Source organism: Takifugu flavidus, chromosome 18 (assembly GCF_003711565.1).
Source record: "Takifugu flavidus isolate HTHZ2018 chromosome 18, ASM371156v2, whole genome shotgun sequence".
Lineage (NCBI taxonomy): Eukaryota > Metazoa > Chordata > Actinopteri > Tetraodontiformes > Tetraodontidae > Takifugu > Takifugu flavidus.
In genome coordinates, this window is record NC_079537.1 from 5456665 (window position 1) to 5472618 (window position 15954).

Here is a 15954-nt window from a genome sequence, read left to right on the forward strand (position 1 = left end):
CTTTTTGATTCCATTTTTAAATGGGAAGCCCCCATATTTGACATGGAACGTATTTCTTCATCCTGCCACACTATATCCAGTCTGCACGCTCTTCCACTGTACATAAACCACTCATTAAAATTTTCTTCGCTGCTATGGGTTAATAACTGTAGATTAAATGTCATATGTAAAATTGAGACCCGCAACTCCGGCAGAGCATGGAAGCGATTCTATAGTTTTTGTATTTTTCCACTAAGTGGCGCCATTTCCTCTTGGAAATCCGGCGCAGACTTACAATTATGCATCTTTAAATTTTGTTTTTCCTATTGGCATGTTTTCTTATTTGAATTTTGAGAAATGTGATGTAAACATTAAATGACGGCGAATTCTTTAAATGACTGCTTTAAATACCGCAATAACTAGGGTTCATAATTCATTGAGCTGCAACTTCTCGTCGTTATTATATTTTTTATGCGTCTTTTTCGGATAACCTACCGCAGACTAATATTTACTGTAGTGATAAGCGTTTGTAGAATGATTATAATCACCATTTGAAATGGCACCATCAAAACAAAAGACATTTGAGTTAAGAACACTAGAAAATATTAAGGTGCCCGCGGATACAGTTAAAGAATGCATATTATTGCAATTAACTATGATGTTACGATGTGTGACAGAAATAAACTTGTTATTAAGTAGCTGGTGAAAACACGGCAAGTAGCTGCGTCTAAATCTATAAGGAAAAAAACACCTGTCTACCTTTAGAAAAATAATAAAATAAATAAAAAGAGCTCCGCTGGTTACGACTTTCACAAGTTTAATGCCATTCGAATATTTATGGGCCTCCTGCGCAAACGCCGCCGCATTATCCCGCCTCGGCTTTAGCCGATTTTAATGACGGGTCTGATTTAATTCCCGTGCTCGCCAACGCGCACCCCCTGGGCCCGGCCGCCTGGAGCCGTGCGTGCGTGTGAAGCCGAGCCGGTGCGCCAGTGTTTGGATCTCCATGCGGATGTGACATTTCAGAGAAGAGCGCGGCCGCCATTTTGAGCTTCCCCTCAGACTCAACACGCACCAGCGCGTCCGGAGCTGCGCGGCCCAGGCCCCCGTTGTATGACCGGCCACATCCTCCGCCAGGCTCGACCCCACCTGAAATGCAACAGCGCGCTGCCTTCGGGTGTTTTTCGCGTTAAGGGCCGCCTTCGGTTAGTGTCGGTTCGCGGCGAAGCATCTCCCCGAACTTCTGCCCCCCCTCCCCCGAAAAGCGGTGGTGCCGTTCCCGTGTTTGGAAGCTGCTTTGAATGGATAGCTTCTCCCTCCGCTCTCCCCCAGACGAGGGACAATCGGAGGAGCGCCCGGACAGGGGACATCGCGGGGAAAGTTGCTGAATGTGTGTCGGTATCAGATGCACTCGTTGTTGTTTTCCCACCGTCGTTGTTTGGCTGCCGAGTGTCAGGTAGCTTCTCAGCAGCTCCGCTAAAAACAGGCTGTTCGCTCCTCGCGGTGCGGGTCGTGCTGCGCGTCGTCTTTTGCCCCACTTTTTCGGGGTAAACCCAGAGTGATTTAGCTTATCCCGGCGGGCCTCCCTCCTCCGAGCCCGCGTCCATCCAGCCACGTCCTCCCCCAGCGACTCGCACCCACCAAAGGCGCCGAGATTGGGCGAATAGCGAGTAAATACGTCCGCGTTTCTCTGCCCGCTCCCCCACCGGCCTCCCCTCCTCACTCCCCGGCGCTGATAGCGGACAAGGCCGAGGTCGGAACAGAGCAGGCCCGGCCGCCCAGGCTCGACCTGTCCAGCCCACCTCCGTGTCCTACCACGCCTCAGCAGCAGCCCAGAACCCGGTTCCCCGTCGAAGCGACCCTGGACAAGGTCGCGGGTAACAGAGAGATCAGGGAGCCCCGCATCGCGACCGCAGCAGCTGCCAGCATGAACCACCATCACCACCACACGCAGCAGCAGCAGCAGAAAGCCGGCGAGCAGCAGCTAAGCGAACCGGAGGACATGGAGATGGAAGGTAAGCCCCGGGACCGTCCCAACGAGCCCGAACGAGCCTCATTTCTCGGCTGCGTGAACTTTGATCGGTGCGGAACCTCTTCAGCGATGCAGTAAACAGTGAAGGCCAGAAGCTAGCTGGGGTAGCCGGACCCCTTTTTTTTGCTGATCGTGCGTCCGCTGCAGTATATTTGTCTTGTGCTGACCCCATTTTTTTGCGTTATAAGTGAAGGGAGCAGCTATTTATCCCCCCCTGCTGCCTATGCGACACCTCATTGATCCCAGATCACCCAAAATTGCTGCTCTCGCAGTGGATCGAGAGATCAGCACGAATCATTCATTCGTCCCGCTTCTAACTAAGAGGGTCTGGGCTTGTTGGGCTTTGCGACAGGTTTAATGTGCTCCAGCTTTATTGTGCTCCGGTTAAGAGGACCTTTGAGAACTTCCGTTATTCTGGTAGATTTAAACCCAACGACGCGACTGTTTACAAACATTTGCAGTTCATCAACAATTAACATGGGGCCGCTGCGAGGGTTAATTAATCTCGCCGCCGAGGCTTGACTAGGTTGGGTCTTGACAGCTATCTCCCGCCGCATTGCTGGCGAAAATTTGGGTTTTTGGGGTTTGGTTTTTCTTTTTTGCTAACAAACCGGCGCCACACGTTCGAGGCTTTTAATGGACCTCGTTTGACTCTCGTACTTGCAATGTTTCGCTAACCTGGCTGTGAGGTAGGATGTTAGCAGCTTCGTGGGTTGCGGGCGTAAAAATAAGCCATTTTGTTCGCCAGCAAAAATGTAAAGCGATGCACGGTAGCTAACGCGCGATGTTCTTAAATTTAAAGACGTTTTAAAACTACGTCTGCTCGCGGTTGGAAGTTAAATTGCAACGCAATGGCCGTTGCTAGCGCGGCAGCTACAATGCTAATATATTGACGCTGGAGGCCCCCTTAGGTTCATTCACTGGCTAGCATGCTAGCTACTATACAGGCTAATTTTCACGAAGGGGGTGTGTGGTGTTCCAAAATGGTGGCTTGGGAGTTATTTTGCAAGGTTCGTTTTTTTGCCATTGCGTGAAATTTAGGCCTTGAATGTCCATCAGATAGGGTTGGTTTGTTTTAAGGCTTTCCGTGCTAACGGACGCTGCATTGTTTCCACTCCGGTCGACTATTTATCTTTAGCAAGTTAGCTCCCGAACAGCCGGCTAATAACGGCCTCTTGATGGATCTGCGGCTAGTATTGGCTAGAAGGCTAAGTCACCTAGCTAACGCAGATGCGTCAGTCCCCGTTTGGGAAATCGGCGTTGCTACTACATGTACAATAGGAAATATAGCACCAAAGGCACACTGTTAGCCGCGGTTCGACGTTCTTGTTGGTGGTTTTTCCTGACTCTTGTCACTATGCAAGGCTTGCGGCGGTACTGGCCGGTACCGATAGTCGCCGCTGCGGTAATCCAGGCCTGCAGCGGGGCAGCGCGGGGATTTGCTGCTTCATTGTATGACAGACCAAACGGCATGGAGCTCGCCATCTTTAATGATCTGTGTTTTTGTTAGTCAGAGTCAGCACCACCGCTTCTTTGGTCACAATAACCCCGTTCCCCGCTGCTTTTATTCTCCTTTGATGCAATTACATACATCACGTTATGGGTCTGCACATTATTCATGGTTTTTATGGTGGCAAACACAAGCCACATGTCACTTTTCAATGCTCATTTTTGGCAGCCAGGTGTCTTTTACTCATTATTCTCACATCTCTGCCACGGGAGGAGTAAGTGGCCTCCTTTTTAATCTTAAGAGATTGCATTCGGTTAAATCCAGCATGTTCTGCATATCAGATTGTATCATGCCACAGCAACACAACTAGGACAAAGGTTGCTGCCTCTAAATTGGTTCTAATAAACTGGAATGTCTGTTAAAGTCTGTAAAGGTAGACCTGCCCTAAGAGTCGCCCAGACTAAACCATGATGGTGGCAGCGCGCACGGCCGTCCAACACGAGATCTCAACGTAAACGCACCGTCCTGTCCGAGAATATCGTGTCACATAGCGGACAGGACAAGAAGTGTCCGGCGAGGCGGCCGACTCCATTAGCAAGGTGTAATCCACGTAGGAAAATTAGGTCAGCCTGCTCCAGGACTTGGGTCAGTGACGTTCCAGAGACCGCTGCTCCCGTTTGATCGGAGGAGGATGGAAATATGTCGGAGACGTCGCATTCTGCTCAACTCTGTCTTGTCATTATTTATTTGGCTAATCTCTCCCCCATGCTTGATATTTAAACAATGAATTGTAGCTTAATCCAGTATTGTGGCTACATTTATTAAGTGCTTTTTTTATGAGCACCAACGTTGTCTTTATTTAACCAGAGTGAGACAAAGAAGGGAGAATTGTCAGCATTCCCAACAACTGCAGGGACATTCTAGCAGCCAGTGACCACGACTCGCATGTGTCTTATTCCACTTCCGGGAAGACACAAACGTTGAGTTCTGAAGCTGTAGTCGGCGACGATCGGGCGCCTCTCCCCCTGGCAGAGGGCCGATCGTTCAGTCGTCCTTAACATCTTCTTCGCTGTCCCCTCTTCCTCCAGCCGGCGACACAGACGAGCCCCCGAGAATCCCGGCGAACCCAGTGATCAATGGTAACTTGGCCATGGGCGACGGACACCACAACACAGAGGAAGACATGGAGGACGGTGAGGCCGCCGTCTGTTTTCACCAGCGCGGTCAGAGGGGTTCCCCACGTGGGCTTATTCCTCCCAATCTAAACTCTCCTTGGCTGTTCTGCCTTCCAGACACCAGCTGGCGGTCCGAGGCGACCTTCCGCTTCGTGGTGGAACGATTCAGCCGCCTGAGCGAGTCGGTGCTCAGCCCGTCGTGCTTCGTCAGAAACCTGCCGTGGAAGATCATGGTGATGCCGCGGTTCTACCCTGACCGGCCGCACCAGAAGAGCGTGGGCTTCTTCCTCCAGTGCAACGCTGAGTCGGACTCCACGTACGCGCCTCCCTGTGCAAAGCGGCGCTAGCGCCTCTTCTCAGAGGGGAAGCCATCACTAAAGTTTGGGTTTTCTCTTCAGATCGTGGTCGTGTCACGCACAGGCAATGTTGAAGATCATCAATTACAAAGACGATGAGAAATCCTTCAGTCGCAGGATCAGCCACCTTTTCTTCCACAAAGAGAACGACTGGGGCTTCTCCAACTTCATGTCATGGAGCGTAAGTGGAGATCCGGTTTAATTGTAAAGGAAGTCCCGAGCGGGCATCTGGTTGGTTCTGATACAGCCGGTCTGAGTGTATTTAACGCCGTCGCTGCTGGTGTGAAGGCCCTTAAGGCTCTGGCTCACCATGACTCAGCAGAAAGAAGCTGCTAGTCGGCAGTGTTGCAGGTGCAGACCCGAGAGCCGCTTGCTAACCTTTTCCGTGTTTGATCTGTGATAATGGATCGACGGGGAAGAGGTTTCTCCCTCACGGTGAACAGAAGCTGCAGTACGTCTCTCACCAAACCGCAGCACGCCGCGCTCCGCCCCGGTTCACCCTTATTTGGCTTCCTTCTGCGATGGCGACATGTTGAACCCAAGAAATCGTTTCTGCTCTTTTTCCTTGTAAGAAAATAGTCCAAAATCAATGACGGGGCTTTTTTTTTAACCTCTCCACTTGCAAAAGGAAAGTGAGTCTGCGTAGCAGCAAAGTGTTTCCTCCGGTTGATGTGTTCCTTCATGTCCCAGCGTTAGACAAGGGTGTGTAATTGCTGTCTGTCCACCGCGGTGTTTCGCAGGACGTGACAGACCCAGAGAGGGGCTTCATCGACGACGACAAAGTGACCTTTGAGGTCTACGTCCAGGCAGATGCTCCGCACGGAGTGGCGTACGTGGCTCTGATTCTCCCTGCTCTAAAGTTGACTTCTGGCTTTATGAATCTAACATCAGCTCTTTTGTCTCCAATTAGCTGGGACTCTAAGAAACACACAGGCTACGTTGGGCTGAAGAACCAGGGAGCTACGTGCTACATGAACAGCCTGTTACAGACGCTCTTCTTCACCAACCAGCTACGGCGGGTACGTCGGTGTTGGCTTTAACCTCAAACGTGCGCGTCCTAAAGCTGAAGGCTGTCCTAGTGGCGATGACGGGGCGTCACAATGGTGATCACCCTCCTGTCTTTTCCCAGGCGGTCTACATGATGCCCACAGAGGGCGATGACTCCAGCAAGAGCGTTCCCCTGGCGCTGCAGAGGGTTTTCTACGAACTGCAACACAGTGACAAACCTGTCGGTACCAAGAAGCTCACCAAGTCCTTCGGGTAGGAGATTTGAACGCCGTTGCCGACTCGGCTGTCCTGTGTTCCACGCTGAAGGCAAAGTTTAGGAGCACAACCACAGTTGAGCCCATTAAACGGGCTCAACTGTGGCATTGAACACGTCTAAAATATCGATTGTGAGGAGCCGTGAGGCAGGCAAGATACAAGCAGCAGGTTTTATTCCTATTTCTAAAAGGAAAATCATCAATGCTGGATGATATCATTTAGCTTCTTTTAGAAGCTAAATGTCTTTTAGAGACATTTTTATGTCAAGTTAAATGATTAACAGCTTTTTAAAAGAATACTAATGGAAGTATTGCGTGTAAGCCTCTTGTCTTGTGTTTCAGATGGGAAACACTAGACAGCTTCATGCAACACGATGTTCAGGAGCTGTGCAGAGTGGTGAGTTCTCCTACTCCTGCTGTAAAGGATGTGGGTGTTTCTAAGCGTATGCGTGCAGGATTCTTGTCTGACGAGCCACGTTTGTGTGCCACAGCTTCTGGACAATGTAGAGAACAAAATGAAAGGCACTTGCGTCGAAGGAACCATCCCCAAGCTCTTCAGAGGGAAGATGGTGGTATGTTGCCTCTCTCTTCATGGCAGTTGTGTTTGGCCCTGTTCTCGCTGAAGTAGGAGCCATTAGCAGATATCAAGACACTGACTTGGCGGCCCAAGTGTCACGAGTGGCTTCCCCTCAACTGTGCAGCAATTAAGAACTTCAAAGTGAGCGCGTCACGTCTCGCGGTCCAACTCTTGTGTCTTTTGTAGTCCTACATCCAGTGTAAGCACGTGGACTACCGGTCAGAGCGGATAGAGGACTATTACGACATCCAGCTAAGCATAAAAGGAAAAAAGAACAGTGAGTAGCGGCCTCATCGGCTCGTTCTTGTTGCTGCTGTCACGTGGTCACCGTACCTGTCGTTTCTCGCCAGTCTTTGAGTCGTTCAAAGATTACGTCGCAACCGAGCAGTTAGACGGAGACAACAAATACGATGCAGGAGAACACGGCCTGCAGGTGAGGCTCCACTCGCCGTTTCTAAAATGAGTGTGAAACTGTTTATTAGAGTCGGCCATTGAAACTCTGTTTATTGGTTGTGTTGCAGGAAGCGGAGAAGGGTGTGAAGTTCCTCACGTTCCCTCCGATCCTCCACCTGCAGCTCATGAGGTTCATGTACGACCCACAGACCGACCAAAACATCAAGATTAACGACAGGTACGCCCCTGGCCACACACACTCTTATTTTAGGGGGGGGCTGTCGTGAGGTAATGGCGTTTTCAACAATCAGCCAGGATAATGTGACACTTGGAGATGTAGCCATCTGGAATAGTTCATTTCCTCCAGCAACATCTCTGAGGGCTCTGAGTCGTCCTTGTGGAGCTGCCATCAGCCCCTAACACACATTACACCATTTGTATTAATACCTCTACAAGTGTTTGGCTTAACCTGACCTTTTTTCTCCTCTGGCTCCTCTTCCCTGCCTCCCCCACCCGTTCCACTGCTCGACAGGTTTGAGTTTCCAGATCAGCTGCCCTTGGATGAGTTCCTCCAGAAGCCAGACTCAAAGGATCCGGCCAACTACATCTTGCACGCAGTGCTGGTCCACAGCGGGGACAACCACGGCGGTCACTACGTCGTCTATCTTAATCCAAAAGGAGACGGCAAAGTGAGTGTCAAGGAAACAATAGTGAGAAAACCTTTTTATTTTAAACTTTCACCCAAACATTCTATGGGCATGCGTTAAAAATGTCACTCATTGTTTAAATACTTGTACGAAACCCTGAAAAACTGTCAACCTGCACTGTAAAGCTTCTAAAACTGTCCTCTCTGTTTCTCTCCTTTCTTGGCACCGTTTCCTCGTCCCTTTTATTTCGTCAGTGGTGTAAATTTGACGACGATGTCGTGTCGCGGTGCACTAAGGAAGAAGCCATAGAGCACAACTATGGTGGGCACGACGACGACCTGTCAGTGCGCCATTGCACCAACGCATACATGCTGGTCTACATCCGGGAGTCCAAGCTGAGTGAGTGATGCATCATCTGTGTGTCGGATCTTCTGGATTGCTCCCTTGATTACAAAATAATCACAGGGTTTTTGGTTTTACTTGTATCCCAGGTGAGGTGCTCCTGCCGATGACTGACGTGGACATCCCCCAGCAGCTGGTGGAGCGTCTGCAGGAGGAGAAAAGGGTGGAGGCCCAGAAGAGGAAAGAGCGCCAAGAGGCTCACCTCTACATGCAGGTTCAGGTAGGAAATTTGGCCGCTGGTGTGTGGGTTCGATGAAGTTCTCAGATCAAACGTGCATGACCTGTGTGACATATACATTCCTAAACTGTCTGCATGTTGCACATGATAAAAATCACCCACCTGTCTTTGTCCTGGGCAGATGGTGACCGAGGATCAGTTCTGTGGTCATCAGGGCAATGACATGTACGACGAGGAGAAGGTCAAGTACACGGTTTTCAAGGTCCTGAAAAGCTCAACGCTGCAGGAGTTTGTCCAGAATCTTTCGCAGACCATGGTGAGAGAGCTGTTGTATCGTCAGTCTATTGTAGGTTGCAAAGAGCCGTGGGAGCAGCTGTCTGTCATCCTCATCAGATCTGTGGCTCATTAAGATGATGACTGCCTCTATGATTACTGTCGGCCTGCCACTTCACTTCCTCCAAATTTTCTGCCGTTGTTTTGGAAATGGCCATGGCATGAGGTCAATCTAAAGTGAAATCTTTAGTCTGGCCTTTCCCTGCAAGAGTGATTGTTATGTTGTCCAATGGTTAGCTGTTGCTTTAAATAGAGCTCGTGGTAATTGTGTGCGTTACATTAGTTGTGAGCGTCGTGCACATTACTGGGCAAAATATGAAATAAAATTGACATTGAATCCTGAATGATGCACAAACACTTCTAAGCTAATGACTGACTTCACAACCAAGACAGCACCAACCAGCTACTGGTGGAAGCTAATGGAGGGCATCAAAAGTGTGCCTGCACCATGCTCTCTGCTCGCTCTTTGTACTTGGACTTAATGGATCGATAGGCTTTTTTTAAACACGCAGCCAAGTCTAAAAGCTCTTCAAAGTCATCATTGTTTTGCTGTGTTTGCTTCTTTCTTGTCCCTCTTTAGATAGTCAAAATAGTTGGCCGACTTTTCCTCGTTCTTTCAACTTTGCTTCCTGCTTCGTTGTTGTGTTGGGCTGTTAAATACGCCAAGTTTTGTCGGTCTCAACGCTGATGCTGCTGGTTTTACTGGCTTTTAAAATAAGTGAGAAGTTAACGTGATGTCCATGATTTACTGCAGGGTTTTCCACAGGATCAGATGAGGCTGTGGCCCATGCAAGCCCGGAGCAACGGAACCAAGCGGCCCGCCATGCTTGACTACGAGGCCGACTGCAACAAGTCGGTAAGTGTTTCAGACTTTATCTGCTGCGCTCGTGCCTTTTATATTTCAGTTTTAAACCAAATCAGAAAGTCCAGCGAAAATGCAGTTGACACATTGAATCAGAATTATAGGGCCATTACTAAACGTTAAGATCGGGTCGCTTAGCGATGATTTGCACAGCTGTGACTTTAAGGGGTTTTTCTTCAATGTTGTGTCAGATGATCGACTTGAGCGACAACGAGAATCCCTGGACAATATTTTTGGAGACTGTGGATCCAGAGCTGGCAGCCAGTGGGGCCACATTACCCAAGTTTGATAAAGATCGTAAGCATGAGGCCTCGATTTGAATCATTTGTAACATGTATAAGCAGAATATATCTGTTGAAAGAGCTGGTGATTCTGTTTTTGTGATGCGATGTCTCTCATTTCAGATGATGTCATGTTGTTCTTGAAAATGTATGATCCCAAAACAAGAAGCTTAAATTATTGTGGACATATCTACACACCTATATCCTGTAAAATAAGTAAGTGATGGCAGTGGTGAAAGGGGGGGGGGGATGTTCCAATGAAACCTTAAAATTATATTTGATGCTGTATTTCCTCCTAACTAGGAGACCTTCTGCCAGTCATGTGTGAGAGAGCAGGGTTTCAGCAGGAGACTAGCCTTATCCTCTATGAGGTGATCTATTTCTGTAGCTCTCACTTCTCGACACTTTTCTATTTTTCCCCTCTCACTCTTGTTCTCCGCTCGCTCGCTCTTTTGCACCTTTCTCAGTCTCTCACATAGGCTTTGCCTCTCTCACTCCCATGTGGCAGTCTTAAACTGCAATATTTAGCTTCCCTTTTCCTTCACACTTAGCTTCAGTTGGGACATTATTGTTGCTCTGACATGTCTCAGTAAAATCCCATCTGTATTAACCACAACGCGTCTTACAGGAAGTAAAACCTAATCTAACCGAGCGGATACAGGACTACGATGTCTCTCTGGACAAGGCCCTGGATGAGCTCATGGATGGGGACATCATTGTCTTCCAGAAGTAAGATTTATTACCCCTCTCTCTATCGTGCGTGCTCATGATGACCTTGTGGCTGGTCTTTTTTTAAGGCTCTTTTTTGGATCTTGATCATGATTATGTTGACAGCTAGAATTTCATAAAGGATGAATGAGCAGAACAGTTATATTAACAAAAGACTGGTGACATTTTATTTCCATAGTTGTGATCCCCTCAGTTTCCTGCAAGAACATATTGATTTTGTAGAGCATCGAGATGATATGTCTGAACCCATCTTTGCTATATTTTCAGGGATGACCCAGAGAATGACAGCAGTGAGCTGCCGACAGCTAAGGACTATTTCCGGGATCTCTACCACCGCGTGGATGTCATTTTCTGTGACAAGACCATCCATAATGACCCCGGGTTCGTGGTGACGCTGTCCAACCGCATGAACTACTTTCAGGTATGAACCGTCCAGCCTCCAGAAGGAGTTGTGAATGCTGCATGGTTATGAAAATCCATAATCTGTACATCCACGTCTAAACTTGATTGTCTCTGTGCATCAGGTGGCCAAGACGGTAGCGCAGAGGTTGAACACAGACCCCATGCTACTGCAGTTCTTCAAGTCACAGGGGTAGGAGGCTTGTCTCATACACACATCGGCACACAGATGATAAAACTGTAGCATTAATGTTTTCAGGGATGCTAATTTAATCTGATCGGAGAGGATCCAAGTCTGTTTTCAGGGATGCAGAATACATTACACACACAATTAATGTAAAACTGTATTTAAAGGGGACAAATGCAGTCATGAAGTGTATTCTTTTATGTTTATATCTGTTTACCTGCAAAAGTAAAAGTTTAATGCAAATCTATACCAGATTTTTGCATTGTGAAACTATTTTTCAAAACTGTTTGCGGTTGTTTATAGAAATGTTGCATAACCTGTCCCCCCCCCACCTTTCTTGTTGTTTTCCTTTAATGCCTGCCTCTGGACCTCCCCTCCTCTGCCTCTACCCTTTCCCTCTTCACTCTCTCCATTCGGTCTCTTCCTGTGTCCTTTTCCACTCCGACCCTTCATTGTCCTCCCCCCCTGCCTGGTGGTTGGTGGCCAGGTACAGGGACGGTCCAGGGAATCCTCTCAGACACAATTATGAGGGAACTCTGAGGGACCTGCTGCAGTTCTTCAAACCGCGGCAGCCCAAGAAACTGTATTACCAGCAGGTAGACTAGTTTAAATCTCTTCTTCAGCAGTCTGATAATTGTTGTCGTATTTTAAAATGACAAAAAACATGGGTCGCTCCTGTTTTGAGCAGCAACTAAACTTGGACATACTAATTTCTTATGCTAACAGTTAAAGATGAAGATAACAGACTTTGAGAACAGGAGGAGTTTTAAATCCATATGGCTCAACAGCCAGTTCAGAGAAGAGGTAAGAAAGAGATCCAAAGATCCACTTCATGTCTGCAGCCTCTCAATGACACGAGTCTTGTTTACATGTGCCAGGAGATCACCCTCTATCCTGACAAGCATGGCTGTGTCCGGGACCTTTTGGAAGAATGTAAAAAGGCAGTGGAGCTCTCTGAAAAAGGCTCTGAGAAGCTCAGGTACACACCCTGCCGGAGTGTGTGTGTGTGTGTTTGTTTATGTTTGCATCCTGTATCTACAACTGGTGAACTCATGCAATATATAATGATCAGTAATGCAGTTATAGCTCATACATTTTTCTAGCTGTACCACTCATGGCAGAAAGTGTTGGGATGCTTCTAGTACTGGAGCATTATTTTATAGACGTTAACCAGGAAAAAGATTTTGGGTTCTGTTTTAAATCACGGCCCAACAGTCACAATATTAATGAGCTAAAGAGAAAAATCAGAATTGTATTAGAATTTGTTTTCTCCAGTTAGTTTTAATTTATTCCCATAAACATCTGCAGTTGTCATGTGTCGATTCTTACTCTGTGGTGTGTTCTCTCTGTGCTTCTCTCCTCTGTCGCCCCCTGTAGGCTGTTAGAGATAGTAAGCTATAAAATCATAGGGGTTCACCAGGAGGATGAACTGCTAGAATGTTTATCTCCAGCTGCAAGCCGCACCTTCAGAATAGAGGTGAGTGAGCACAAGAGACGGTTTTCTCCGTCACGTTTCCTCAAATTAGGTGACTGGTTCAGATTTCTAAGGTTGTGTACTTTATTACAAAAGATATATTTACGAACCCAATTTCAGACACATTTCAGTAATAGCACGTCGTCTGACTTCATTAACTCTTCCCTTCTCTCCGCATGTTCAGGAGATTCCTTTGGACCAGGTGGACTTGGACAAGGACGGTGAAATGTTAATCCCCGTCGCTCATTTCCACAAAGAAGTCTTCGGAACCTTTGGGACCCCCTTTTTGCTCAAGATTAGACAGGTGTGTGTCTGAATGTGAAAGGCTTCATTCAGTGTAACAGCTTAATTCAGACAGCGGTCCAGAGTTGCAGCTCAGGTTTTTACATTTCGACCTCCGTGACCCTCGAATGATGAGCAGTGAAACCAGGAGGCTCCCTCAGTTAAAGTTCATGTTGTCGGCTCCCTTCTCACCCTACAGGGCGAGTCATTCCGGGAGGTGATGAGGAGGATCCAAAACATGCTGGAAATTCAGGAGAAAGAATTTGAGAAGGTACGGTGAGAGCCAGCTACGACTGTCGTGGTTAACGTGGCGAGGGCGATGTGGTGTCGTTTTCAGCGCACTGTCAAACAACCTGTGTGTTTCCTCAGTTCAAGTTTGCCATTGTGATGATGGGACGGCACCAGTACATCACTGAGGACGAGTACGAGGTCAACCTGAAGGACTTTGAACCACAGCCAGGTACAACTGTTGCTCTAGAAATCCCTCCGACTCACTCTTTAACTATTTTTTTTAGAGTGCCAAGTGTCTCTCTTTACTTATGGAGCGTGTGGCGTAGAATCAAACGGTAAAGGGCGCCTCTGCCACTGCTCGACTGACCGTTTGTACCCGTGTCCCTCCAGGTAACATGCCCCACCCCCGCCCGTGGTTAGGGTTGGATCATTTCAACAAAGCTCCAAAGAGAGGTCGCTACACCTACCTGGAGAAAGCAATCAAGATTCACAACTAAAGCAACCCGCCCTTCCTCTCCCCTCCTCATCCTCATCCTGCTCCGCCTTCCTCCGTTACCTACTTTAACACTCATAACAAGGACTGTAACCAACCGTGTGTGAGCGGGGCGTGGGCGTGCGTGCGTGCGTGCGTGCGTGCGTGCTTGCGTGCTTGCTTTGTATGTGTGTGTTCATCACTCTTAACGACCTGCCTGGACACCTACAGCTCCACACCGGCACTACGTCTCCAACCGTATGGATTTTGCTGCAGCTGATGGATTATCATTTGACCACAATAGAAACTGCACAAACCACTTTTCTTTAATTGTCTCTGTATTTGAGGCAATTTATTTAGATTGTTTTTGTTTTTTTCTCCTGGCTTCCGACCTGTTGACTGCCTGATTTTGCCGTCAGTCTGCAAGTGGGAGAAATTAACATGGATTTTAAAACTAGACATTAAATAGGCAGAGAGGAGGGGAAGTGAATATATATAATATATACATACATAAGTGTGTATATTATATGTGTATGTACTTATCCCCACCCCACCCACCCACCCAACTCACCAGCTTTTCCCATCTGATTTTTTTCTCCGGGTTGTTTTTAAATAGTTGTTTAAACAGGTTACCATGCTGCTTTGTGGGGGTTTTGATGGAAGGATGTTTTTTTGCTGGGGGGGGCTGACAGTTAGTATTTTTCAGCTGCGAACTGGCCTCCGTAACAAGCTGTCTAGTTGCTAAGATGTGGTGTTTTATATTTTCTGCTCCCATCCTTTATTGCAACAGAGCAAGTATTTCCAGGTTTACACAGTTTTCTCACTTAGTTTGTTCGGAGGAAAGTTTGTTGGTTTTTTTTTTTTTTCTCCCCTTTTTTTTCGTGTCTTTCTGCAGAACTTGTATAATAAAATAAGAACCCACAGCATCTGTTTAAAAATAAACGGGGGGAAAACGAGGAGGAATTCCGTCTGTATTTCATCTTGCACGTTGGCACTTAATGTCAGAGTTTGCTCAGGACTGGCAGATGTACGTTTTTAGTTGTGCTTTTGATTTTGACGACTTTCAAGAGAAACATGCACAGACATAAATCAAAAAAAAAAAAAAAAAGACAGAAGCAACCCTGCTGGCTTTGCCTCCTTCCTCCAGAGGTTTTCCACGTCCCTGTCGGTCAATCCTCTGAACACACACACCCGAGCTTCACCGCCTCTGAAAGCCCCCCCCCCCCCCCCCCAGGCGGAGTGGGCGCAGCGTCTGCGCTGTGCTCGGTGGGAGCTGCAGGCGCTCTGCAGGTTTGAGGATTGTGTAAAGACAAATAACCAGCATTGTAAGAAAAACACCTAAACCCTATGACTTTTGACCCCCCCCCCCTTCCCCGCCTCTTCTCTTTTTTGGGTTTTGTTTTAAGCACAGATGGAATGCTCCCCTGTAATGCATAGCCGGCTCTGTAAAGACATTTAAAAATTGTATATTTAAAGTTATGGTGGTGTAAAATTTAAGAGACGCTCATGCCTTTGTTGTTGGGTACAGAAGGAGCCAGGTGTCCATATTTCTTGTGTGTAGGATTTACTTTGCGTTCCTGATGTACCGATCAGTTTTCTCAAGTTCCGTTTGGGGTATTTTTTGTTTTGTTTTTCTTTTCAGAACTAACTGCATTTTGGGTTTTGTCTTGTTTCCAAAAAAAAAGAAGGTGCAGTACAACAAAGACCTGCAGAATCACACCTTAATTTGATCTTTTCCACTTTCAGATCCTCAGTGTAGCAGCAGTGTATGACAACTATTCCTGTATATTGCCTTTTTGCTGGAAAATGTATGTTGAATAAAATTTTCTATAAAAAGAACACTGCTGCTCGTCCGTACAGGTTCACCACCAAAATAAGAAACTAGACCATGTCAGCATTTCAAACCATCCTGGAAGTCAAATAGTGGCTTGTTAGGACCTTTTTGTCCATTCAGGCAATATGGATCTGCTTTTACATTTTATGCTCTTAGTCACTTTTCCACCTTTTATTCAATGAGAAAACTGAATATTTGGAATCTGCAAGTTTCTTTTGCAAAGTTCTGCATTGGGAAAGTTAAGTTTTCAGATTTGACCTTTATCTCTGGAGGGCTTTCCTTTCTCCTCATCTTTGAGCTGTTTCTACACCTTGATTGAAGGCTGTCTGGTAAATTCAGCTGCATCTGTTTAAAAAAAAAAAAAGTCTGACTGCATTTTGGATTAAAAACCAAACTGAGGATAAAAGAGCTGCCTGCAG

General features: G+C 47.2%; 1 protein-coding gene across 5 annotated transcripts; it reads left to right on the plus strand.

Moving 5' to 3' along the window:
* The first annotated feature begins 822 nt into the window (after positions 1–822).
* On the plus strand, positions 823–15540 carry usp7 (ubiquitin specific peptidase 7 (herpes virus-associated)). 5 transcript variants are annotated; one of them, XM_057013990.1, is made up of 31 exons: positions 823–1994; positions 4550–4654; positions 4754–4952; positions 5035–5173; positions 5733–5821; positions 5903–6011; positions 6122–6252; positions 6597–6651; positions 6746–6826; positions 7018–7108; positions 7182–7264; positions 7353–7462; positions 7757–7934; positions 8126–8270; positions 8363–8493; positions 8633–8767; positions 9551–9640; positions 9838–9943; positions 10051–10143; positions 10231–10298; positions 10556–10656; positions 10924–11077; positions 11181–11248; positions 11730–11838; positions 11969–12046; positions 12121–12221; positions 12620–12719; positions 12901–13020; positions 13198–13269; positions 13368–13458; positions 13620–15540. In XM_057013990.1, exons 1-31 carry the CDS (start codon positions 1907–1909, stop codon positions 13724–13726), a joined length of 3327 nt encoding a protein of 1108 aa, XP_056869970.1. In that variant the 5' UTR covers positions 823–1906; the 3' UTR covers positions 13727–15540. The 5 variants fall into 5 exon arrangements, with proteins under 5 accessions (XP_056869970.1, XP_056869972.1, XP_056869968.1 ...); XM_057013992.1 differs by having other exon boundaries at positions 7757–7913; positions 9539–9640; XM_057013988.1 differs by having other exon boundaries at positions 824–1994; positions 9539–9640.
* Positions 15541–15954: the final 414 nt, after the last annotated feature.